The sequence below is a fragment of the Pan paniscus genome, chromosome 4 (genome assembly GCF_029289425.2).
Source record: "Pan paniscus chromosome 4, NHGRI_mPanPan1-v2.0_pri, whole genome shotgun sequence".
Lineage (NCBI taxonomy): Eukaryota > Metazoa > Chordata > Mammalia > Primates > Hominidae > Pan > Pan paniscus.
In genome coordinates this window covers 167,190,406-167,216,954 of record NC_073253.2, presented here as the reverse complement: position 1 = coordinate 167,216,954, position 26,549 = coordinate 167,190,406, and the positions used below count along the sequence as shown (strand labels likewise).

General features: G+C 47.0%; 1 protein-coding gene across 2 annotated transcripts in view; it reads left to right on the top strand.

The window, feature by feature from the left end:
* Window positions 1-26,549, top strand: part of STK10 (serine/threonine kinase 10) — a 143,233-nt gene that overhangs the window by 110,804 nt on the left and 5,880 nt on the right. For both annotated transcript variants that reach the window (XM_003813989.5, XM_055112872.2), the window contains 6 exons: window positions 11,075-11,167; window positions 14,617-14,746; window positions 18,414-18,538; window positions 20,264-20,452; window positions 21,346-21,471; window positions 22,999-23,112. In XM_003813989.5, coding sequence (XP_003814037.1) covers window positions 11,075-11,167; window positions 14,617-14,746; window positions 18,414-18,538; window positions 20,264-20,452; window positions 21,346-21,471; window positions 22,999-23,112 — 777 coding nt within the window. The remainder of the gene's footprint in view (window positions 1-11,074; window positions 11,168-14,616; window positions 14,747-18,413; window positions 18,539-20,263; window positions 20,453-21,345; window positions 21,472-22,998; window positions 23,113-26,549) is intronic.

Genomic DNA, 26,549 nt, shown 5'->3' with positions numbered 1-26,549 from the left:
TCTGAAGACACGTAGCTGGACTAGAATGCAGGTTTTCTGACATCCAGCAGCATGCAGTTCCCCTGCCCCTGCCTGTCAGTAGATCTCAGCGGGAGAGCAGTGCTGGTATGTGAATGTCCTCGGGGGATACTGACGGATGGAAGTCCTGTGCCCCTTTGTCAAGTGGCCCCATGTGACTCTACTTTTACTGTTCCTTTGCCTTCGCCCTCCATGGTCAGTGGTGTGACGTTTCTTCGTGTTTTCGGTGCCTTTGGCAGAAATCCTTTACTAAACTGCTGCTTCTAATTGTCTGTCCTGGAAAATCAAGAAATCATGCTTGAAACAGCACAGTTTTAAGCTCGTGAGGCCTTTAAATTGTATGATGCCTGAGATGGTGCTGTCGAAAGGCATTTTGGCAGACACCACAGCCAGATGCTGAACTAGGGTTATATAGCATCTCCAAGGCGACCCTTTGATATGGAAGCAGAAGTGGCACAAATAAGATTTTAGATATTTTACTAGGACTTCTAAGACAGTGATCCTCAACCGGGGACTATTTTGTTCCGTGGGGGCCAATTGGCAATATCTGGAAACATTTTGGTTGTCACCACTGGGGAAATAAGGGAGCGGTGCTACTGACATTGAGCACGTAGAAGCCAGGGATGCTGCTAACTTCCTATAATGCACAGGACGCCCCCACAACTAACGCACAGGACAGCCCCCACAACAAAGAACTCTCCACCCTCAAGGTCAGTAGTGCTGAAGTTGCAAAACCCTGATCTAAGACCATTAGGCCAAAGAACATAGGAGAAGGATTCAGATTACAAATCTAAGACCGTGGAAAACAAAAAATCCAAGAATTGAAAGAAGAGACAATGAAGAATAGCTGCTGGGATTTTGGGGTCAGGTGGTAAGTGCATGTTTGACTTTATGAGAGACTGCCAGACTGTTCCAAAAAGAGCTGGATCATTTTACATCACAACGAGGTACAAGAGTTCCAGTTGCTCCAGGTCCTCACCAGCACTTGCAATTGTCAGGTTTTTTAGCCATTCTGATAGGTGTAAAGTGGTGTTTCATTGTGGTTTCTAATTCACATTTCACTAACAACTAATGATTTGAGTATCTTTTCGTGTGCTCACTTGCTACCCGTATGTATTTATTTTATTTTATTTATTTATTTATTTTGAGATGGAGTTTCACTCTTGTCGCCCAGGCTGGAGTGCAATGGCACAATCTCGGCTCACTGCAACCTCCACCACCTTCCAGGTTCAAGCGAGTCTCCTGCCTCAGCCTCCTGAGTAGCTGGGACTACAGGCACCTGCCACCATGCCCAGCTAATTTTTGTATTTTTAGTAGGGATGGGGTTTCACCATGTTGGCCAGGATGGTCTTGAACTCCTGACCCCAGAAGATCCGCCCACCTCGGCCTCCCAAAGTGCTGGGATTACAGGCATGAGCCACCGCGCCTGGCACCCATATGTATTTTTTAGTGAAGTATTGGGTCAGATCTTTGGCCGTTTATTTAACTGGGTGATTTTTCTTACTACTGAATATCAACAGTTCCTTTTAGATTCTGTATGCAAGTATTTTCTCAAATATGTTGTATTTTGCCCACATTTACTTCCAGCCTGTGGCTTGTCTTTTCTCCTAACAGTGTCTTGTATAGAGCAGAAGTACTTTTTTTTTTTTTTTCTTTTTTTGACAGGGTCTTGGTCTGCCTTCCAGGATGGAATGCAGTGGCACAATCATGGCTCAATATAGCCTTGAATTCCTGGGCTCCCACCTCAGCCTCCCAAGTAGCTGGGACAAAAGGCACATACCAACACACTCAGCTAATTTTTTTTTTTTTTTAATGGAGTCTCACTCTGTCCCCCAGGCTGGAGTGCAGTGGTGCAATCTCAGCTTACTTGCACCCTCCGCCTCGTGGGTTCGAGCAATCCTCCTGCCTCAGCCTCCCAAGTAACTGGGATTACAGACATGCGCCACCACACTTAGCTCATTTTTGTATTTTTATTAGAGACAGGGTTTCACCATGTTGGCCAGGCTGGCCTTAAACTCCTGACCTCAAGTGATCCGCCTGCTTCGGTTTCCGAAAGTGCCATGATTACTGTTGTGAGCCAACGCACCCGGCTGCTAATTTTTTAATTAGTACTTTGTTTTTGATGAAGTCTGTTTTATCATTTTTTCTTTTAGGGATTATGCTATTAGCAGTACATCCAAGAAATCTTTGCCTAACCCAACATCACATGCTTTAGAAGTTTTACAATTTTAGGTTTTATATTTTGATATATAATCCATTTTGAGTTCATTGTTATATAAGATATAAGGTGTGGGTTAGGTTCACTATTATTATTACTGCTATAATAATAATTATTGCCTATGGATGTCTGGTTATTCCAGCACCATTTGTTGAAAAGGCTATCCTTTTTCCACTGAATTGCTTTTGTACCTTTGTGAAAAGTTAGTTGACCACATATACTCGTATGTGGTATTTCTGGATTCTCTGCTGTTTCACTGATCTATTTGTCTGTCCTTCACCAATACTACAGTGTCTTGACAATTGTAGCTTTATAAAAGCCATGAAATCAGGTAGTGTGAGTCTTCCAACTTTGTCCTTATTTTTTAAAGTTGTTTGGCCATTCTAGTTCTTTTGCCTTTCTATATAAACCTTAGAATCATCCTACTGATTTCTGTGAAATACCTGCTGAGATTTTGATTGGGATTGAGTTGAATTCATAGATCAGTGTGGAGAGATAGGACATCTGAACAATATTGAGCATAACATATCTCTCCATTTACTTAGGTCTTCTTTGATACATTTCCTTAGTGTTTTTAATTTGAGCATACAGATTCACTATATATTTTATATTTATATTCGAATTATTATTATTATTATTATTTTTTGAGACAGAGTCTTGCTCTGTCACCTAGACTGGAGTGCAGTGGCGTGATCTTGGCTCACTACAACCTCCGCCTCCCAGGTTCAAGCGTTTCTCTTGCCTCAGCCTCCCAGGTAGCTGGGATTACAGGTGTGTGCCACCACGCCTGACAATTTTTTTTTTCTTTTTTTGCTATTTTTAGTAGAGATGGGGTTTCACCATGTTGGGCCAAGCTGGTCTGGAACTTCTGACCTCAAATTATCCACCCAACTCAGCCTCCCAAAGTGCTAGGATTATAGGCATGAGCCACTGCTCCCGGCCTTGAATTATATTTATTTCATGTTTTTGGTGCTGTTATGCAACATACTTTTTAAAAAAAATCCATTTCTGCCAGATGCAGTGGCTTACGCCTATCATCCTAGCAACTAAGGAGACTGAGATGGGAGGATCACTTGAGGCCAGGAGTTTGAGACCAGCCTGGGCAACATACTGAAACCCTGTCTCTAAAACAAAACAAAAAAAAAATTAAAAATTAGGTTGGGTGTGGTGACTCATACCTGTAATACCAGCACTTTGGAAGGCTGAGGCAGGCAGACCACTTGAGGTCAGGAGTTCAAGACCAGCCTGGTCAACATGGTGAAACCTCATCTCTACTAAAAATACAAAAATTAGCCAATGTGGTGGTGTGCATCTGTAATCCCAGCTACTTGGGAGGCTGAAGCAGGAGAATTGCTTGAACCCGGGAGGCAGAGGCTGCAGTGAGCCAAGATCGCACCACTACTGCACTCCAGCCTGGGTGACAGAGCAAGACTTCATCTCAAAAAATAAATAAATAAATAAATAATTAGCTGGGTGTGGTGGCATGCACCTGTAATCCCAGCTGCTTGGGAAGCTGAGGTGAGAGAGGATCACTTGAGCCCAGGAGTTCAAGGCTGCAAGTGAGCCATAATTGCACCACTGTGCTTTAGCCTGGGAACAAAGTAAAACCCAACTCGGAAAAGAAAAATTGTAATTGTTCATTGCTAGATTGTAAAAATACATTGATATTTATAGATTAATCTTGTACTGCAATCTTGCTAAACTCACTTATTAGTACTCGTATCTTTGTAGATTCCTTGAGATTTTCTACATAGACATCATATCTACAAATAGAAATGGTCTTATTGCTTCCTTTTCAATCTGTATGCTTTTTATTTTTTAATTGCTTTATTGTGCTAGCCAAGGCCTCCAGTAGGATGTTGAATAGGAATAGTAGAGAGGACATCTTTGCCTCGTTCCCCATTTTAAGGGGAAGGCATTCAATATCTCATCATTAAGTATGATGCTAGCAATAGGGCTTTTTATAGCTGCCCTCATTGGATTAAGAAAGTCTCTTTATACAGACGCAGAAGCTGAGGTTAAAAAGAAAGAAAAGAGGCCAGGCGCGGTGGCTCACGCCTGTAATCCTAGCACTTTGGGAGGCCGAGGCAGGCGGATCACAAGGTCAGGAGATCGAGACCATCCTGGCTAACACAGGGTGAAACCCCATCTCTACTAAAAATACAAAAAATTAGCCAGGCGTGGCGGTGTGCGCCTGTAGTCCCAGCTACTCGGGAGGCTGAGGCAGGAGAATGGCGTGAACCCGGTAGGCGGATCTTGCAGTGAGCCGAGATTGCGCCACTGCTCTCCAGCCTGGGCGACAGAGCAAGACTCCGTCTCATAAAAAAAAAAAGAAAGAAAAGAAAAAAAATTTTTTAAGTCTCTTATTCCTAGTATGCCAATCCATTTCATTATGAATAGGTGCTGAATTTTATCAAATGGGTTTCATGTATCAGTTGATATGATCATATGGTTTTTCTTCTGTTAGTCTGTTGATATAAATTATATTGCTTGATTTTAAAATATTGCATCAGCTTTGCCTTTTTGGGGTAAGAACCATTGGTTATTGTGTATTTTCCTTTTTATATATTACTGGACTCAATTTGCTGATATTTTGTTGAGGATTTTGGGGTCTGTGTTCATGAAGGATATCGATCTGTGGTTTTCTTGTGATGTCTATCTGGTTTTGTTGACAGCTGTTGTGATACCTCGGTTCTTGTCTTCTTGGCTTTAAAGAATTTAAACATGAGACACACAGCAAAGGAGATGCAGCATAGAGTGATTTATTGCAACAGGAAAATAATATTTTGAAAGTTAGGTATAGAATAGACAGTACACCCTGAGAGAGAGAGAATTCAGAGTGGGCTGCTTGTAAGGACGAGACAGCGAAGACTGGCACTAGGGAGACTCTTTTAAAGGGAGCCTTACATGATGGTTCCTAAGTAGGTGGGAAGAGGCGTTGCCAGGAAGCATGTTCTGGGTGGGCCTCTGGGTGCACAGGTGTAGTAGCTGTACATGCTTGCTCATTTGTCACTGTCTCATTAGCATCTTATGTCTCTACCCAGGGGTGTGTTTTTTACTATTATAATGAACAAGGAGTCAGTCTGAGGACAGGTAAAATCAAAATGTGCTTGCTCCCTACAGGGAAAATCCCCTACTGAAGATAGCTGTGCTTGAATGAGCTCAATTACAATGAGAATGCTGAGGCTTATGGTGTTGACTGTATGGTCACCATAGTTGCTGTGTCCAGAGAACCTGGTCATTTTTTTTTTTTTGCTACCTATCCTGCCTCAGTTTTAGTTATCTATTTCTTCTTCTTCTTTTTTTTTTTTAAACTTTTCATTGTTACATGGCCTTCCAATGAAATACCTATTTCTTTTTTTTTTTTTTTTTTTTTTTTTTTTGAGATAGAGAGTGTCTCACTCTGTCGCCCAGGCTGGAGAGCAGTGGTGCAATCTCAGCTCACTGCAACCTCTGCCTCCTGGGTTCAAGTGATTCTCCTGCCTCAGCCCCCCAAGTAGCTGGGATTACAGGCACATGCCACCACACCCAGCTAATTTTTGTATTTTTAGTAGAGACAGGGTTTCACCGTGTTGGCCAGGCTGGTCTTGAACTCTTGACCTCAGGTGATCCACATGCCTCAGCCTCCCAAAGTGCTGGGATTACAGGCATGAGCCACCACGCCCGGCCCATATATTTTTTAAGATTTCAGTTTTTAAAAATGTATTATGGCTTGTTTTATGGTCCGGGGTGTGGTCTGTGTTGCTGAGTGTTCCGTGTGCACTTGAAAAGGATGTGTATTCTGCTGTTGTTGAGTGGAGTATTCTATAAATGTCAAGTAGGTCAACTTAATTGATAGTATTGTTCAGGTCTTCTCTATTCTTACTGATTTTCTGACCACTTGTTCTACTGGCTACTGAGAAAGGAATGTTAACATCTCCAACTGTAATTGTGGATTTATCTATTTCTCATTCAGTTCTGTCAGCTTTTGTTTCACATTTTTGAAATTATTTTGTTATTTTAAATAGTCACATTTTCTTTTATTTATTTATTTGTTTATTTTCTTTGCAATGGAAGTCTAACTATGTTGCCCAGAGTGCCCTCAAACTCCTGGGCTCAAGTGATCCTCCTCAGCCTCCTAGACTTTAGCTAAGACTAAAATAGTCATATTTTCTTAGTGAACTGACTCTTCCTTTTATAATTATATAATGCCCATCATTATTCCTGATAATATTCCTTGTTCTGAAGTCTACCTTGTCTAATAAATAGCCAATCCTACCTTCTTTTGATAAGTGTTTGCATACAGTATCTTTTCCCATCCTTTCAATTTAACCTGTCTAAATCTTTATATTTAACATGTGTTTCTTGTTGACAGCATATAGTTGTGCTTTCATTTTTTTTAATCCCATCTGAAAATCTTTGTTTTTTAGTGGAGGTGTTTATGGCATTTATATTTAATTAAATTATTACCTGTTTTGTCTCCTTTGGTTTTTGTTCCTCTCTTCCCCGTTTTTCTACCTCCTTTTGAAGTATTTGAATATTTTTAGTATTATTTTTTAATTCATGAATTGGTTTATATTTTATGTGTGTGTGTGTGTTTGTGTTTAATGGTTGCTCTGGGGCATTATAATATACATACCTATCTCAGCATCTATTTAGAGTTGATATTGTAATTCTTTAAGTAAAATGTACTTTTACAACCATGTAAATTTCTTGATACTTTCTCAATTTTGTTATAATTGTCACGTTTTGGGGTTTGTTTTTTTTTTTGAGGCAGAGTCTTGCTCTGTCGCCCAGGCTGAAGTGCAATGGTATGATCTTGGCTCACTGCAACCTCTGCCTCCTGGGTTCAAGCAGTTCTCATGCCTACAGACAGGGTTTCACCATGTTGGCCAGGCTGGTCTTGCCTGGCCTCAAGCAATCTGCCCACCTCAGCCTCCCGAAGTGCTGGCATTACAGGCGTGAGCCACCACGCCTGGCCTATCACATGTATTATATCTACATATATTAAAAACCATACCAGACAATGTGACAACTTTTGCTTTAAATGGTCATTGAGATTTTAAAGATCTTAAGGGAAAAAGTGTTGATTATGTTTATCCAGATATTTACCCTTTCTGCCACTCTTTCTTTTTTACTGAAGATACAAGTTTTCTCCTCAGCTCACTTCTTTTCAACCTGAAGAACTTCCAATGTAGCCTTTCTTCCTGACCACAAAGTTTCCTACTTTCCTTCATCTGAAAATGTCTTTATTTTACTTTCATTTCTGAAGGATAGTTTCACTAGACATACCTATCTCAGCACTTTTTTTTTTTTTGAGACGGAGTCTCGCTCTGTCGCCCAGACTGGAGTGCAGTGGTGTGATCTCGGCTCACTGCAACCTGTGCCTCCCGGGTTCAAGCAGTTCTCTGCCTCAGCCTCCTGAGTAGCTGGGATTACAGGCGCCTGTCACCGTACCCAGCTAATTTTTTTGTAATTTTAGTAGAGACAGGGTTTCACCATCTTGGCCAGGCTTGTCTTGAATTCCTGACCTCGTGATCCACCCGCCTTAGCCTCCCCAAGTGCTGGGATTACAGGCGTGAGCCACCGCGCCCGGCCCTTCTTTCAGCACTTTAAGGATGATACTCCGGTGGCTTTTGGCCTCCCTGGTGTCTGTTGGGAAATCCGTGGTCACTGGAGTCATTATTTTCCTGTGTTAATGTGTCACATTTCTCTTAACTACTCTCCTGAATTTTTTTAGTCTTTGGTTTTCAAGTTTTATTATGATATGTATGAGGGTGGTTTTCTTTTAATTTAACCTGTTTGGGTTTCATTGAGCTTTTGATAATTTTCCCATAAGTTCCTGAAACCTTCCTCTTTTTCATCTTTTTTTCTCTCTATCATTCATATTATATAATCTTTATTAATCAGTCTTCAAATGAATGACCCTCCTCTGTCATCACCATTCCGCTATTGTTTTATTTTAATTTCAGACATTGTATTGTTTAGTTTTAAATTTTCTAATTTTTTAAAAAATAGTTTTTCTGGGCTGTGAACTTTCATCTTTCCATACTTGAAATATTAAAGGGCTTTACCTCATGGAGTATAGTTATAATAGCTGCTTTAAAGTTTCTTTCTGCCAGTCCCAACATCTGTGTCATCCCGGAGCTGACATCTATTGATTGCCTTTTTCTTTGAAAATTGGTTCTATTTCCTGATTCTTTGTATGTAGAGTAATTTTTTATTGTTTCCTTGGCATTTTATTCTATTTATTTATTTATTTATTTATTCTATTTATTTATTTAGAGACAGGGTCTTGCTCTGTTGCCCAGGATGGAGTGCAGTGGTGCAGTCACAGCTCACTGCAGCCTCAACCTCCTGGGCTAAAGTGATCCTCCCACTTCAGCCTCCTGAGTAGCTGAGACTACAGGTGCACTGGCACCACACCCAGCTAGTTTTTTGTATTAATATTTTCTGTAGAGACGGGGTTTTGCCATGTTGCCCAGGTTGGTCTTGAACTCCTGAGCTCAGGTGATCCACCCAGCCTCCCAAAGTGCTGGGATTACAGGTCTGAGCCACCGTGCCTGGCTATCCCTGACATTTCAGTGTTATGTTCTGTAGACTGTGGGTCCGTATTATAATCTTTTGAAGAATGTAGATTTTTTTGTTTAACAGGAAACCCTGCAGACCACAGGTTCTGTCTGATCTTCTGTGGGTAGTGGTTTCAGTGTTAGTTTAGTTGGGTCTTTGCTTTTTTTGTTTTTTGCTATACTGCTTGGCACCTGTCTCACTCATACTCAGCTCAGGGGTGAATCTCTGTGTTCACACACACAGTTAGGAATTTCCCTTTTCCTGTGCTCTTCTCTTTGTTTTTGAGACGGAGTCTCGCTCTGTCCCTCAGGCTGGAAGTTCAATGGTATGATCTCGGCTCACTGCAACCTACGCCGCCTGAGTTCAAGTGATTCTCATGCCTCCTTCCCGAGGAGCTGGGATAACTGGCATGTGCCACCACACCCGGCTGATTTTTGTATTTTTAGTAGAGACAGGGTTTCACCATGTTGCCCAAGACTGGTCTTGAACTCCTGACCTCAAGTGATCCACCTTCCTCGGCCTCCCAAAGTGCTGGGATTACAGGCGTGAGCCACTCCGCCTGGCCTTCTGTGCCCTTCTCTTTGGGATTCATCCCATACTCACTGGACTGCACAGGCCTCTTTTCCTGGTTCTCTGGCCAGAAACACAAGGTTTCTTACAGAGTTTTAGCCAGCTTTTCTACTGCACTACTGGGCAGGTCTGGAATTGGTGCAAAGCCAGGAGAGCAAAAGGGTGAAAAAAAAAAATAGGAAACTTATCCCCTGTACCAGTCTTGTCTGCAAGTTTTGACTCCCCTTCATGTCACCTGCTTTTGTTTGGTTTTCAGAGTCCTCAAGTAGCTGCTTTCATATTTGATGCAGAGTTTTCACTGTAATTATCAGGAGACACAGCCTGTCTTGGCTTACCTCACCATGCCAGAACTCCCTGGAATGCTCTTTTTTTGATCACAGGCGGGCCTTTCCCCCCATCAGATGCTCTTAAGAGCCCTCTGTCAATGCAGGTTTTGGGTTATTAGGCACCTGTGAAGGTGTGGGTTTCTTGGGAAGGAACTGTCTGAGGAACTCTAAGGTCCTTAGAGAGAAGTGTCATGGATCTCTTCTCCCTCCTGTTATAAAAGACAGAAACCCAATCCCAGCTGGCTTAAGAAGGAAAGAACACTTGCTGGCGTCTGACCAGGAGGGCAGGAGTGTTGCCAGGAATTCTTCTTCTCATCTCTGGGCATTGCTTCCCTGCGCTGAGTTCATCTCAGGCAGTCCCCTCCAGGGGCTGACAAGGTGACTCACCTTGGCCTTCATCCCTCCAGTTTAACAACCCCAGAGGACAGCAGGTAGCTTTTCTTCAGTAGTTCCAGCAAACGTCCCAAAGCTCGCACTGGACCAGTGAGGGTCACGTGCTTATCTCTGAATCAGTTCCTGAGGCTAAGGGCATGGAATATGCTGCTTGGACAGCCTGGATCAGATGCTCAGCCCAGGGCCAGCGGGGGTAGGGATGTCAGTTCACCTGGACCTCAGGGGCTGACAAGGGGGATACTAAAGTATGCATTCTCGGCCAGGCGCGGTGGCACATGCCTGTAATCCCTGCACTTTGGGAGGCCAAGGCAGGCAGATCACTTGAGGTCAGGAGTTTGAGACCAGCCTGGCCAACATGGTGAAACCCCATCTCTACTAAAAATACAAAAATTAGCCAGGTGTGGTGGTGCACACTTGTAATGCCAGCTACTTGGAAGGCTAAGGCAGGAGAATTGCTTGATTCCATCTCAAAAAAAAAAAAAAAAAAAAAAAAGTGCATTTTCAGCCCGGCTAGTATTACCCTAAAGGAATAACTGAAAATGACAATGAAATATGACAAAATAACTGAAATATGACAATGGTTTGTCAGATTGACGATATTGTCTGTTGGACTAGTATTTCATGGGGGGAGAGGGATTAGGGAAAAATGTCTAAAATAACTTCTGTAGGGACTGTAATTTTTTAAAAAGGTTGAGAAACACTTCCCTGCAGGAAACTGAGGTGCCGCGTTACCAGAAGAGGGGGGTGGATACCAAGCTGCTGAAAACAGCACCTACCCACTCTGGGGGAGTTGGAAGCTGAAACCAGCGGCAGGCAGGAGTAGGCCAGTGTGGGGCACCTGCTCAGAGGGGCTTGGTGGGGAGCCGTGTAGGGTGCTGGCCGCTGCAAAGCTGAGCCTCTTCTTTGGTTTCTCTGGCCCGGGGGTTCTGCGTTGAAGATTATACTGTAGGAAGCATGGAGAGGACCCTGACCCAGCTACTCTCTGCTGTCTCTGCTGCAGGTGAAGAACGAGGTGGAGAAGCTCCCCCGACAGCAGCGGAAGGAAAGCATGAAGCAGAAGATGGAGGAGCACACGCAGAAAAAGCAGCTTCTTGTGAGTCCCTGGCCTCAGCTGGGGAGTGCATGGGCTGGTGCGAGACCTGGAATGGTGACCAGGCCCCCTCTCTGCCTTTGCCCAATCCCTGCCCCTCAAATACCCTGTTCTGAATACCTAAATCTGGCCTCATCCTTCATGGCCCCATTATCCCCTCCTCCATGCAGCCTTCCTCGATTGCCCTGCCTCCATCTGGAAGTAAGCTCTTCCATCTCTGGATAACCCAACACTTTACATTGACCACCCTCCCAAACCCTTAGCACCTCCTACCTTGTTTTAGGGTTAGACCCTGTAAGTCACATCTCCTTGACCAACCCAGTATATTCCCCTGCCCACTTGGCATCTTTTAAGTCTAAAGGACATCAAACTTGTGATGTCCCAGACCTGGTCCTGTTATGCTCTGAGGGGTGCCATTTTCCTTCCTTTCTGGCCCATCATTCCTGACGCCTCCTTTCCCTCCAGTCCTTCGTCACCTCCTGAAGCATGGTATGTATATTTCTTATCTCCTGTCTCTGGATCTATGAACTCGTCACCATCTCCATGATCCCCCAGCCACTGTCCAGTGGCCTCCCAGCGAGGCTTCCTGTAGCTGTTTTTCCCCTGCAGTTTCTTCTCTCCTGCCTGCGTGTGATCAATGTGAATTCCAAGTCTGATAGTAGCACCCTTCCCCCCACAGCCCTGTGCCTTAAAACCCTTCAGTGGCTCCCGCATTGTCCCTAAGATAAGCACCGCCTCTTTGCTGTGCCCTGGCCGGCCTCCCCAGCCTTCTTTTCATCCTTTGCCGGAATGCTCCTATTTTCCCCCACGAGGGGGGTCTTTGTGTGTTCTGCTTCCTCAGTCCCCAAAGCAAAGAATTTTTGAGTCCATATTTAGAAATGCTTTGTATATTACCTGCTTCAGCATTCATAGCTTACTATGGTAGGAGCTGTTCATTTTCCCATTCGCAGAAGAGGAAACAAAGGCTGAGAGAGGTAACATTGCTGAGTTCACATTCAGGGAGGGAGTCGAGGCCTCAAGCTTGTGTTCTCTCCGGGACACCCTATGACCTGTCCCATTACAGCACGATTAGGAAGAGAACGCAGGACTGGTGAGGGCGGGGCACACAGGCCCTCATCCACGGAGAGGGACAGCAGATTGGCCTGGAGGAGGCAGTTGCTTGGAGAGCTTTGAAGATGTACACATCCTTTGGCTTGGATTTTCTGCTTCTAGAAATCCTGAGGGAATCTGAAAATCCTGAAGGAGTTATCACAGAGGTTCACAAATACTTAGCTACCAGAATATGAAGTAGCGCTATTTAAAATAGATAAAACCTAGAAACACCCTGTTGTTTATTGGATAAATAACATCCATAGCATGAAATATTTTCAGCCATTCAAACACATGTGATAGAAGATCACATTATTTATTTATCTGAGACGGAGTTTCAAAACTGGGAGTTTCATCCCAGTTTTTTTTTTTTTCTTTTTTGAGATGGAGTCTCACTCTGTTGCCCAGGCTGGAGTGCGGTGGCACGATCTCAGCTCACTGCAACCTCTGCCTCCTGGGTTCAAGCAATTCTCCTGCCTCAGCCTCCCAAGTAGCTGGGACTACAGGTGCCTGCCATCACGCCTAGCTAATTTTTGTATTTTTAATAGAGTCAGGGTTTCACCATGTTGGCCAGGCTGGTCTCGAACTCCTGACCTCAGGTGATCCGCCTGCCTCAGTCTCCCAACGTGCTGGGATTACAGGCATGAGCCACTGCACCTGGCCAGAAGATCACATTATAACATGGAAAGATTTCTTAAAATAATTTTTTTAAATTGTGGTAAAATAGTCATAACATAAAGTTTACCATCTTTACCATTATTAAGTGTACAGTGTAGTGGCGTTAAGCCTATTCACATTGTGCGGCCATCTCCGCCATCTATCTCCAGAACTCTCTCGTCTTGTAAAACTGAAACTCTGCACCCATCAAACCGTAATTCTCCATTTTTTCTCCTCCAACCCTTGGTAACTTTATTCTGCTTTCCCTATGAATTTGACTACTCTAGGTACCTCATGTAAGTGGAATCATAGAATATTTGTCCTTTTGTGACTGGCTTATTTCACTTAGCGTAATGTCCTCAAGGTTCATCCATGTTGTTGCATGTGTCAGAATTTCCTTCCTTTTTAAGGCTGAATAATATTCCATCGTGTGGATATAACACATGATGTTTATCCATTTATCTATCGACGGACACGTGGGCTGTTTTCATCCCTTGACTGTTGTGAATAATGCTGCTGTGAACTTGGGTGCACACATATCTCTTTGAGCCCTTTTTAATAATTTTTGTAACACAGCAATAACAATAGCTATAGATACACTTGTATAGACATACCTACTGCAGCTGCCAACTCTGGGGGATAAGATGAGTGGAGAGTTTTACTAATTCCGTGGTTTCTAAATTTTTTTATTTTAATTTTTTTTACCCTTTATTATGGAAAATTAAAAACACAGGAATAGGGAGGCCGAGGCGGGTGGATCACTTGAGGCCAGGAGTTGAAGACCAGCCTGGCCAACATGGTGAAACCCCGTCTCTACTAAAAATACAAAAGTTAGCCAGGTGTGGTGGTGTGCACCTGTAGTCCCAGCTACTCAGGAAGCTGAGATGGGAGAATCACTTGAACCTGGGAGGCTGAGGTTGCAGTGAGCTGAGATCACGCCATTGCACTCCAGCCTGGGTGACAGAGCGAGACTCTCTCTCAAAAGAAAAGAAAAGAAAAGAAAAGTAACATGGGAATAGGTATAATGAACCACCATATACCTGTCACCTAATCTCAGTAATATCACCTCATGTCCACTCATTCACTCCCTGACCCCAAGGTATTCTTTTTAATCAAATCCCAGACATCATATTATTTTACCTGTCAAACATCACAGAAATAACTACCATACCATAAACACACCTAGCAAATTCAACAATAATTGCTGAACAACGTCATGTTGTCAGTATTCCAGTTTCCAATCACTCCTGTAATCCCAGCACTTTGGGAGGACGAGGCAGGCAGATCACGAGGTCAGGAGTTTGAGACCAGCCTGACCAACATGGTGAAACCCCGTCTCTACTAAAAATACAAAAATTAGTCAGGAGTGGTGGTGCCCACCTATAATCCCAGCTACTCAGGAGGCTGAGGCAGGAGAATCGCTTGAACGCGGGAGGCAGAGGTTGCAGTGAGCCGAGATCATGCCACTGCACTCCAGCCCTGGTGACAGACCGAGACTGTTCTTTGATCCAGGATCCAGATGAAGCCCACATGTTGAAATTGGTTGATGTGTCTCTAAGTCTCCCTTAAATTTCTCCTCCACCAATTTCTTTTCTGTTCCTGCATTTTCTTCTCTGATCACGCGGGCTTTTCTTCCATAATAGGAAGAGACATGGAGGTGCCCAAGCCGGCTCTGGATAAAGGCCTGTCCTCCTCTCTCCCCACAGGACCGGGACTTTGTAGCCAAGCAGAAGGAGGACCTGGAGCTGGCCATGAAGAGGCTCACCACCGACAACAGGCGGGAGATCTGTGACAAGGAGCGCGAGTGCCTCATGAAGAAGCAGGAGCTCCTTCGAGGTGGGGGTGTGCGAGTGGCAGCGCTGTCTTGGCCCAGAGTTGCTGTGGACATCCCAGCCCTGGGAAGTGGGGTGGGCAACAAGAACCTCCCAGGCCTTCTCCATCCCCAAAACTAAACATCATTCTTCATGGGGAAACCTGGGGAAAAGCCCCACTTGAAGTAAGGAACGAGGTAAGGACACCAGTTGTCACCAAGACTATTTGAGATTATTCCAGAAGTCAAGAGAAGAAAAGAAAGAAACAGGCATAGAGTATGTTAATAAGTGAGCTGGATTTACGGGAGGTGGAGAGAGCTTGGCGTGGACTGAGCAACCACTCTGCCAGGCCATGTGCCAGTCCATTTTTCTACCTTTATCTCATCAAATCCTCACCTAACACTGTGAGGCAGGGCCTAGGTTATCCCCATTTCTGTAGATGAGGAAACTGAGGCTTGGAGAGTTACTATTCTTTGGCCAAGTATCTTAGTTCATTCAGGCTGCTGTAACAAAATACCACCGACTAGGTGGCTTATCAACAACAGACATTCATTTCCCACACTTCTGGAGGCTGGGAAATCCACAGTCAAGGTGCCAGCACATTTGTGGTCTGGAGAGGACTTACTCTCTGCTTCGTAGATGGCACCTTCTCACTGTATCCTCACATAGTGGAAGGGAGACTAGCTCTGGGGTGTCTGGGTTTTTGGGGTTTTGTGGCTTTTTGGGTTTTGGGGATTTTTGTTTATTTATTTATTTATTTATTGAGACAGGGTCTAGCTCTGTAGCCAAGGCTGGAGTGCAGTGGCACAGTCATGGCTCACTGTGACCTCTGCCTCTGAGGCTCAAGCAGTCCTCTGACTTCAGCCTCCCAAGTAGCTGGGACTACAGGCACGTGCTACCACGCTTGGCTAATTTTTGTGTTTTTTGTGTAAATGGGGTCTTCTATGTTGTCCAGGCTGGTCTCAAAGTCCTGGGCTCAAGTGGTCTGCCTGTCTCGGCCTCCCAAAGTGCTGGGATTAGAGGCATAAGCCAAAGTGCCCAGCCTGGGGTCTCTTTTATTAATAAAAAGGCACTAATTCCATTCACGAGGGCTCCACCCTCATGACCTAATCACCTCCCAAAAAGCCCCATCTCCTAATACCCTCACCTCAGGGGTTAAGATGCCAACATATACATTTGGGGAGGGGACACAAACGTTTAGATCATAGCACTGAGGTTGCACAGTTAATGGGTGATAGAGCTGGGCCTTGGATGACAATATCAGGAAGCCGGGCCTACCCTGGTGCTGTTGTGAGTTCAAGGGATTTCTGGGCTGATTGAGGAAAAATAAATGACCACAAGATGGCAGTAGCATACAAGCAGCTTTGCTTCGGGGGCATTTTGACAAGTTGACACGCTGAGGGGGTCCCTTACAGAATGAGGCTTTCTGGAGATGATGGTGTGGGCCACCATCCAGCAGGGGAAGAGGGCAAAGGAACTCTTGGGCAAGAAGGGGACTGAGAGGGGGCTCACATGTCTAGATGATGTCGTCCAGTGTGGGGAGCTCAGACGGGGCATCTCTGGGTCAGAGAACTGCAAAGGGCAACGGTGGCTTGGGGTCTTTATGGAGCCCTTAGGTCTTCCATCTCTATGGCTGGCAGATGTTAGGTGCAGTTTCATGGGGTATGCAAAGTAGGCAGGCTCCAAAAGGCTAAATATCTGCTTGGTTTGAGCTTTTTTTTTTTTTTTTGAGATGGAGAGTCTCGCTGTCTCACTGTGTCATCCAGGCTGGAGTGCAGTGGCACAATCTTAGCTCACTGCAACCTCCACCTCCCGGGTTCAAGCAGTTCTTCTGCCTTAGCCTCCTTCATAGCTGGGATGATTACAGGTTTGCGCCACCATGTCCAGCTAATTTTTTATATTTTTAGGAGAGATGGGGTTTCACCATGTTGGCCAGGCTGGTCTTGAACTCCTGACCTTAAGCAATCCACCTGCCTTGGCCTCCCAAAGTGCTGGGATTACAGGTGTGAGCCACTGCGCCATTCTCCTGCCTCAGCCTCCTGAGTAGCTGGGACTACAGGCGCCCGCCACCATGCCCAGCTAATTTTTTTTTTTTTTGTATTTTTAGTAGAGACGGGGTTTCACCGTGTTAGCCAGGATGGTCTCAATCTCCTGACCTTGTAATCTGCCTGCCTCGGCCTCCCAAAGTGCTAGGATTACAGGCATGAGCCACCGCGCCTGGCCCTGTTTGAGCTTTTTTATGTAACTATATACATTTTTTTTGTTTTTGTTTTTTGAGACCAAGTCTTACTCTGTCACCCAGGCTGGAGTGCAGTGGCACGATATTGGCTCACTGCAGCCTCTGCCTCCCCTGTTCAAGCAATTCTCGTGCCTTAGGCTCCTGAGCAGCTATGATTACAGGTGCACACCACCACACCCAGCTGATTTTTATATTTTTAGTAGAGACTGGGTTTCGCCATTTTGCCCAGGCTGGTCTCAAGTTCCTGGGCTCAAGCAATCTGCCCATCTCAGCCTCCCAAAATGCTGGGACTATGGTGTGAGCCACTGTGCCTGGCCGTACATATTATGTTTTAAAAATAACAAGAGGATGGGTACAAATTTGAGTTTGGTGCCTGTGGACTTTTGACGGTCCGGGCCTGCTGTGAGGAAGTAAACAACACGAGGCCAATATCCCCGGGCAATTTTTGGCTCATTTATAAAACAGGCCTCATCCAGGCCTTTGATGACCAGTGCAGTTAAGCAACATAAACCTCTTACTATTTGATGTGGATCAGCAAAACGGGGTTCTTGAGTTTTCAATATTCTGAATAGAGCACAGTTGTTTTGAGAAAAGCCCTCACTTCCTTTTCCTATCCCATGATGTTGGTAAGAACCGCCCTATTTACGGAACTGTGGTTCTGATTTTGGGGTGGAAGCCAAAATCACTATTCTGATATACCAAAAGCAGATACCATTTTGCACGGAACAGGTGCAATGCAGTGAAATAAACAACATTCACACTGAGCCAAGCATAGTCTCCTGTCTCGAAGGGCGTGAGATTCTCCCTTTGACTCCAGGTCCCCACCCGGGTGCTGTGCACAGGGGTGGATTAAGAGACCTCCAGTGTTAAGATGCCAGTATCTTCATTGTCTTCATAACGCATGCCTGGGACGTGCAGGAGACAAGGAGGATCTCACCCATTTTTCAAAGGAGGAAATAGTGACAAGAGGCCATTCTGTCTTCTTCATGGGGTCTCCATCTGAGCTCTTCCCAGGTGCCCATCAGGAAGGTAGAGATGCAGTGTGGAAACTGCACTTCAACGTTTCTCCCAAGGACGTCCCCTCCCTCCATGGTATAGCTGTGTCCATCTGGCAGACATGGCAGCTGATGCCTAGAGAACCTCTCCATTCCTAATCCCACTGATGGAGCTGGGTTCCAGCCTATAGCTGCAGTTTCTGTGGCTCCTGACTTTGAACACTTCCTGCTATACCATGCTCCTGGGAGCTCTCATTCCTTAGGCTTAGAGGAAGTTTCTAGGCCTCAGCTCAGATCAGCCAACATGGTCTAATGAGGTAGCACATGTGGCGATTCCTGAGCCCAGCAGGTTGGTTATCATCTCCAGCATGAGGAGGCCAGGCAGAGGTGGGGGGCAGAGGGCCTGTCGGGTCTCTGGTTGTCAGCACCTCACCAGCTCGGTGGCATGTCCTCTGCAGACCGGGAAGCAGCCCTGTGGGAGATGGAAGAGCACCAGCTGCAGGAGAGGCACCAGCTGGTGAAGCAGCAGCTCAAAGACCAGTACTTCCTCCAGCGGCACGAGCTGCTGCGCAAGCATGAGAAGGTGAGGCTGCCGGCGGCACGGGGCTCGGATCTGCTGCCGGGCCAACCTGGGAGAGCCATGAGGCTGTATGTGATGGGGCACCTCTTGGGTGCATACTTTGGATGACAAGTGCCCCCAAGAGGAGCCAGGGCTGGCTGCAGTGAGGCCCCAGGAGGTTCTCCAGGGGTGTCCTGCTTCAGCTCAAGGGGCTAGGAATAGGGGAAACGATGCAGGGAAGCCGATGGCCCAAGTGGCTCCCTCACTGACTGTTACTTGCTGTGTATGTCTCTTTCTTTTTTTTCCCTTTCTTCTTTCCTTTCTTTCTTCTTTCTTTCTTTTTCTTTCCTTCTTTCTTTTCTTTCCTTCCTTCCTTCCTTCCTTCTTTCTTTCTCTTCTTTCTTTTCTTTCTTTCTTTCTTTCGAGATGGAGTCGCTTTCTCACTCAGGCTGTAGTGCAGTGGCGCCATCTAGGCTCACTGCAACCTCCACCTCCTGGGTTCAAGCGATTCTCCTGCCTCAGCCTCCCGAGTAGCTGGGATTACAGGTGCACGCCACCATGCCTGGCTAATTTTTGTTTTTTTTTTAGCAGAGTTGGGCTTTCACCTTGTTGGCCAGGCTGGTCTCAAACCCCTGACCTCAAGTGATCTGCCCGCCTTGGCCTCCCGAAGTGCCAGGATTACAGGCGTGAGCCACCGTGCCTGCCCGGTGTGTGCCAGGATTACAGGCGTGAGCCACCGCGCCTGCCCGGTGTGTGCCAGGATTACAGGCGTGAGCCACCGCGCCTGCCCGGTGTGTGCCAGGATTACAGGCGTGAGCCACCGCGCCTGCCCGGTGTGTGCCAGGATTACAGGCGTGAGCCACCGCGCCTGCCCGGTGTGTGCCAGGATTACAGGCGTGAGCCACCGCGCCTGCCCGGTGTGTGCCAGGATTACAGGCGTGAGCCACCACGCCTGCCCGGTGTGTGTCTTCCTTTTGCTCTTTTTTCTCTTTTCCCTCTTTTTGTCTTTATTTCTCTCTTTCTTGTGCATTCCCTCAATACTTTTAGGTCTCCACTTAAACACCGCCTCTGCTGGGAAGCCTTCCCTGAACTCCCCAGAGCTGGTGAGGGCCCCTACTCTGTGTGGCCAAAGCACCCTCTCCTGCGGGAATTGTCTGTCTCAGTTCAGCCTCCATAGTGGGACAGTGACAGACAGACCAAGGTCTGGATGCACAGCAGCTGTGTATAATTCCAGTTTCTTATCTAAATGCAGTGATGGAAGTCAGTATAGGGCCATGGGAGTTCAGAATAAGGCTACCCAACCAAGTGAAGAAATCGGGGAAGGCTTCTTGGAGGAGGTGATGCCCATGCTGAGCTTTGAAATACAAATAGGTGTTAGGGGAAGGAAAAAATTCAAATCTATCAGGATTTTTTAAAATATAAATTCATATCTGCCATCACTAATGGTAAACCATCCCCTTTCGTGTACATTTTGCTTTGAGATATTAGCTAATGATGGCATGCCATCATTGATTAGATGAAAAGGCATTTAGAAGGTAAGAATCCAAGATATTATTAACAAGAACTTTTAAAGTGAGAACAAATAATGTTATTAGTGTAGAAGCAAAATAACACCAGCCTTGATCTGCTGAGCATTGTGGGCTGCGTTGGTCCTGGGCCCCTGAGTGGAGTGTGGGGACCTTTAGCCTGTGACCATGCTCTGAGTCCAGAGTGCTGCTGCCCTCAGCCCCTCTGGATATTCCTCTCCAGGAGCGGGAGCAGATGCAGCGCTACAACCAGCGCATGACAGAGCAGCTGAAGGTGCGGCAGCAACAGGAAAAGGCGCGGCTGCCCAAGATCCAGAGGAGTGAGGGCAAGACGCGCATGGCCATGTACAAGAAGAGCCTCCACATCAACGGCGGGGGCAGCGCAGCCGAGCAGCGCGAGAAGATCAAGCAGGTGGGGCCCGGGCCTGCGGGGTCTGCAAGTGTGCTGGGGTGTAGGCAGGGCCAGGTTTGGCGGGGCCTGGGCCTTATACAGTTTTGGAGAATATGAAACAAGATGCAGGCTGGCTCACGTCTGTAATCCCAACACTTTGAGAGGCCGAGGCGGGCGGGTCACTTGAGCCCAGGAGTTTGAGACCAGCCTGGGCAACACAGCAAAACCCCATCTCTGCAAAAAAATAATTTTTTAAAAATATTAGCCAGGTGTGGTGGCTACTTGGAAGGTCGAGGTGGGAGGATCGCTTGAGCCCGGGAGGCAGAGGTTGCAGTGAGCCAAGATTGAACCACTGCACTCCAGCCTGGGCAACAGAGCGAGACTCCATCTTAAAAAAAAAAAAAAGAAAGATGCACTCCGACCCACCCGCCATAAGGTCTTGGGAGGGGGTGTGCGAGTCACCATGTGTGCCCTGGAAGCTTCATCAGCCTCATGGTGAATTCACCTCTGTGTGTGGACAGAGGTAGAGCTTGGTGCTATGTTGCCAATTCTCCTGCGCGCTTCCCTTCCGCACTGCCACACTTTTATTTGGCCAGCTTCCCCACATCCTGTGTTGCCCTTGTGGCTCGGGCACATGGGCCCTTGTGATTCCTGCCTGGTACACACACTTTCCTGGCATGTGTCACATTGCAGTGTCATGTCCCCACCAGCCTGGGGGCTCCTCGAGGGCAGGGGCTGGGTCTCAGCTCAGGGTGAGGACTTAACACGGGCACAGCCTGAGCTGGTGCTGGGTACTGGGGCTGTGCAGAGACCAGTCCCCCTGAGGGGTCTCCCTGGGCCAGGGCTGAGTGGGGCTCCCTACCCAACCAGCCAGGCCCTGGCCCCCTGAGGCACCCACCCTCTCTCTGGTGCAGTTCTCCCAGCAGGAGGAGAAGAGGCAGAAGTCGGAGCGGCTGCAGCAACAGCAGAAACACGAGAACCAGATGCGGGACATGCTGGCGCAGTGCGAGAGCAACATGAGCGAGCTGCAGCAGCTGCAGGTACCGCCCTGCCTGCCCCTGCCCCTGCCCCCAGGCTGCCTCAGTTTCCCCAAGGCCATCAGATCTCAGGGGGCCAGAAACTCCATAGCAGGGAAGGATCTTCATCAGACACGCCCGGGATGGATGGTTTCCAGCCCTGCCATGCTGCTCTAGGGCTCTGTGAGGTTGGGCAAATCATATCACCCTCCTAAGCCATAGCTCTCACACCCCTAAAATGGGCATGGGGATGACCATTCCTGCTGTGCAGGATTGGGGCAAAGACTTGTGAATGAAGTGACGGAGCTGGCAGTGGGCTGCTGCAGGGTTTCTGAGTCATCACTGTGTTTTGGGCAAAGGTGGTTAGGGTGTGGCCGAGCCCCTTGTGGGCTGCTTTTCCTGTGGTAATTCCTGACCTCTTCAAGCTTCCTGGCCCCTGGGTTTGCCCCATGCCTGAGGGTCCTGGCCCCAGGAGCTGGTACTTGAAGCCCCCTTGTGGGGACGGGGCTGATTCGAACCTCAGGAACTGCTCAGGCTGTTGGACCCATCGGGCAATTTCTGGAGAGGTGGGGAGGCATAGAGGAAACATTCCAGGTGTTGAGGCCTGCCCGGCAGGGCTCTGCTGATTGCCACTGTGTGACTTTTGGCCAAGCCATTCACCTTCCGCATCCGTTTTCCTATCCCTCCCTCGGGTGATCCCTGCCTCAGTGTGAGCACTGAGAGAGCCCGTATGAAGTGCCGAGCACAGCTCCTGGCAGGCCACAGGCATGCAGCGCTGCTGCGAGTATTACTTCTCACTCAGCCAAGTTCTAAACTCCCAGAAGCCTCTAGCATGAAACCCAAAATGAAAATCTCCCAAAGGATTCTACTTTTCCAACCCAGTAGGGTCGTGGTATCTGGATAAAGGCACTTCCCCCTGCTTTATAAGCTCCTCATGACAAGACTGATTCCCTGCAAGAAATCAACAGGGACTTGTCACTGCTGCCTATGAGAGATTTACATTTTGTAAAGCAGATAACTTACCTCAGAGAAAGAACAGTGAGGTTAGAAGAGTCTCACCCATGTCAGTGACCCTCATTCCTTGCCACAGATCTCCCTGAGGAAATTATATGTGAGACATACAGAGTATCTTAGCTCGGGCTGCCATAACAAAATACCATGATGCTTTAATTAACAGAAACTTCTTTCTCACAGTTCTGAAGGCTGGAAGTCTGAGATCAGGGTGCCAGCAGGGTGGGGTTCTGGTGAGGGCTCCTTTCCTGGCTTGCGGACAGCTGCCTTCTTGCTGTATCCTCACAGAAAGTTGCAAATTTACTATACCTCCCCACCACAGAGTTAATAAGAACTATTAACATATTCTGGACTATTCCTCCAGGCACTTCTTGGTGCATGTGATTTACGTATAGAGTTTGAATAAATGGGATTTATAGTCAAGAAGAAATAATAAATGAATGATGCTGGTGCCCTTGTAGCCACAGCGTGAGGTGTGTCTCAGTCTTCAGGGCCTGCGTCTTCTGATTTCTCACCTGTTCTGCCTGGAATTTGTTCCAGAATGAAAAGTGCCACCTCCTGGTAGAGCACGAAACCCAGAAGCTGAAGGCCCTGGATGAGAGCCATAACCAGAACCTGAAGGAATGGCGGGACAAGCTTCGGCCGCGCAAGAAGGTAACCTTATCCGAGCTGGTGGGCTCAGTCTCGGGCTCTGCTCTGTGCCATGCACAGGCCTCTGGCCAGGACATGTTAGGTCTCCTTATTTTGGTGGACTCTTGCTTTGTGGCACCATCAAATGGATCTCCAGCCTGAGAGAGAGAGGAACTTTCTAACCCTTTGTGGCTGAACGCCCTGCAGCTTCCACCTCTGGAAGGGCAGCCTCTTGTTTAGCTCCCTCTCACGGACCGAAGGACTCCTGCCGTGTGTCCACAGAGGACGCTGCAGTGAGTCAAACCAGCCACGCTGCTGGGCCAGAAGCCCAGCCTGTGGGGATTTTCTCTTAGAGGAAGTTATTCTAGAAGTCAGAACGCAGCACCAGATAAACTGCTTGCCAATTTAGTTTTCTGTTGCCGTGTGATGAACTGCCACACACTTAGCAGCTTAAACCAACACCCGTTTACTCTCTCCTAGTGATGGAGTTCAAGAGTCTGGGTGGGCTCTCTGGGTTCTCTGCTCAGGGTCTCACCAGGCTGCAGTCAACGTTGTCAGCGTGGCTGGGCTCTTAGCTGAAGTTTCTGGGGAAGAATCACTTCCAAACCCATTCAGCTTTCGACAGAATCCAGTTCCTTGTGGCTGTAGGTCTGAGGTCCCTGTTTCCTTGCTGACCTCAGACAGGGGTTATTTTCTAGAAGCCACCAGCACTCCTTATCATGTGGCCTCTCCACCTCAAATAGCAAGCATGCATTCAGACCTCCTCGTGCTTTGAATGTCTCTGATAGCCCTTTCTGCCACCAGCTAGAGAAAACCCTTTTGTGCTCACGTGATTAAATCAGGGTCACGGGATAGCCTCCCTGCTTGCAGGAATGATACCACATTCAGAGGTTCCACCCACACGCAGAGGAGCGGGGAGAGTTATATGAGAGAGAGTCACGGGGGTCATTTTTGAATGGTGCCTGCCATACTTTCACCTTCAAACCCCATGCCCTCGCTCAGTCCCGCATCTTTCTTTACTGCCCTGTCTCTCTCTTTCTCTGCGAAGCCCTGTCACAATTTCTTCCTCCACCCACTGAGAAATTCCTTTCTCAGCCCACTGCAGCTGCTGCTGGCAAGGTCAATAACAACATCCTGGTGGCTGACTCCCATGGATACGGCTTGCTGGACTTGACCTCCTGGTGGCAGCCAATGCTGCCAGTCACTCTCTTCCTCGCCTGCCTTGTCCTCCTAGGCCCACCTTCTGCTGGATTTCTTCTCTGTCACTAGCCCCTTTGCAACGTCCCTCCTGACCCATCTGTTGATTTCTTTATTTTATTTTTTATTTTAGAGACAGAGTTTCACTCTTTCGCCCAAGGCTGGAGTGCGGTGGTGCCATCTCGGCTCACTGCAACCTCTGCCTCCTGGGTTCAAATGATTTTCCTGCCTCAACCTCCTGAGTAGCTGGGATTACAGGCACGTGCCACTATGCCTGGCTAGTTTTTCTATTTTTAGTAGAGACGGGGTTTCACCATGTTGTCCAGGCTGGTCTTGAACTCCTGACCTCAAGTGATCCGCCCCCCTCAGCCTCCCAAAGTGCTGGGATTACAGGCGTGGGAACGTGGCTCTCTGCAACCTCTGCCTCCTGGGTTCAAGTGATTCTACTGCCTTAGCTTCCCGAGTAGCTGGGACTACAGATGTGCACCACTGTGCCTGGTGGAGATATAATTTTTTTAAAATATTGTATAATGTGTCAACTTTTGGAAGATCTGCATAACTCAGTAAACCAATATTTTCTAAGTGACCAGTGCATGATGTTATAGGATCATGGCTGGAGCAAAGTTACATCCAAGTGCGAGAAAGACCAGCGGATTTTTTTTTTTTTTTTTCCTGAGACAGAGTGGCGCTATCTCGGTTCACTGCAACCTCCACCTCCCAGGTTCAAGTGATTCTCCTGCCTCAACCTTCCTGAGCAGCTGGAATTACAGGCACCCGCCACCACTCCTAAAGTGCTGGGATTATAGGTGTGAACCCAGGAGTTCGAGACCAGCTTGGGCAACACGGTGAAACCTCATCTCTACAAAAAATACAAAAATTAGCTGGGCACAGTGGCACGTGCCTGTAGTCCCAGATACTCTGGAGCCTGAGATGGGAGGATCGCTTGAGGCCAGGAAGTCAAGGCTGCAGTGAGCCATGATTGCACTACTGCACTCCAGTCTGGGTGACAGATTGAGACCCTGTCAAAAAGAAAAAAAAAAAAATTGAGAAGCTGTCAAGTTCAGGCTGGTGGACACAGGTTTTCCAAAGTTCTCATTTTTGCTTGAATGCTCAAATTTTGTCATTGGCAATAAATATCCTTAGTTTGTTTCCCTTGAAGTGATCAGCTCAGTTTGTTCGTTTTCAAGAGAGTGTTTGCTAAATACCCATATTTGTCAGTAATTTTTTGTTGAAATGGGGTCTTGCTATGTTGCCCAGGCTCATTTCGACTACCTGGGCTCAAGCAGTTCTCCTGTCTCAGCCTCCCAAGTAGCTGGAACTATAGACACATGCCACCATGCCCAGTTGTGAGTTGTTTTTTAATCAAAATGATATTCTGCAGAATCAAGTGGCGAGTTCAGCCCACAACTCAAGACAATTGCACAAGAACAATATCAGGCACAAGAACAGGATCTCTAGACAGCCATCATGCTTTGACCGGCAGCAGGCGGGCCTTATGCATAGTTCTCATTTCCTCACACAGGACGTTAAAGGGCCGTGACCTTGAACGTCAGGATTTAATAAAATGAACCATTTGTGTTGCACCATCAAGGTGATCTTAAGTGCAATTGGCTTTATTGTTTTAATTGAAAAACTTTCTAAAATACTATGAGTGGGCCTGGCATGGTGGCTCACACCTGTAATCCCAGCACTTTGGGAGGCCAAGGCAGGTGGATCACCTGAGGTCAGGAGTTCGAGACCAGCCTGGCCAACATGGCGAAACCCAGTCTCTACTAAAAATACAAAAATTAGCCAGACATGGTGGTGCATGCCTGTAATCCCAGCTACTCGGGCGGCTGAGGCAGGAGAATTGCTTGAACCCGGTGGGCAGAGGTTGCAGTGAGCCAAGATCTCACCACTTCACTCCAGCCTGGGCGAAAGAGTGAAACTCCATCTCAAAAAATAAAAATAAAAATAAACACATGTGAGTGCACGGTGGTGGTGAAGAATACCCATTCAGTTAGGAGGGGCCATTGTCTTAATCCTCCAGAAGCTCCAGAAGTTTTACCCACCATTGCTTTTGTACCATTAGCACAAATATCAAAACAGTGAAAAAGCAAACTGTGTCTTAGTAGGAAACTAGAGCTTGCTGCCCCTCCCCCACCCCCAGAAAGCGTTTTGGACCCCCTAGGGGTTCGTGGACCACACTTCGAGAACTACTGTTCTTGCCTTATCTCCCGTGAGTCTCATCCCCCACTTGTGCTCTGAGCAGATTTCAGTACCCA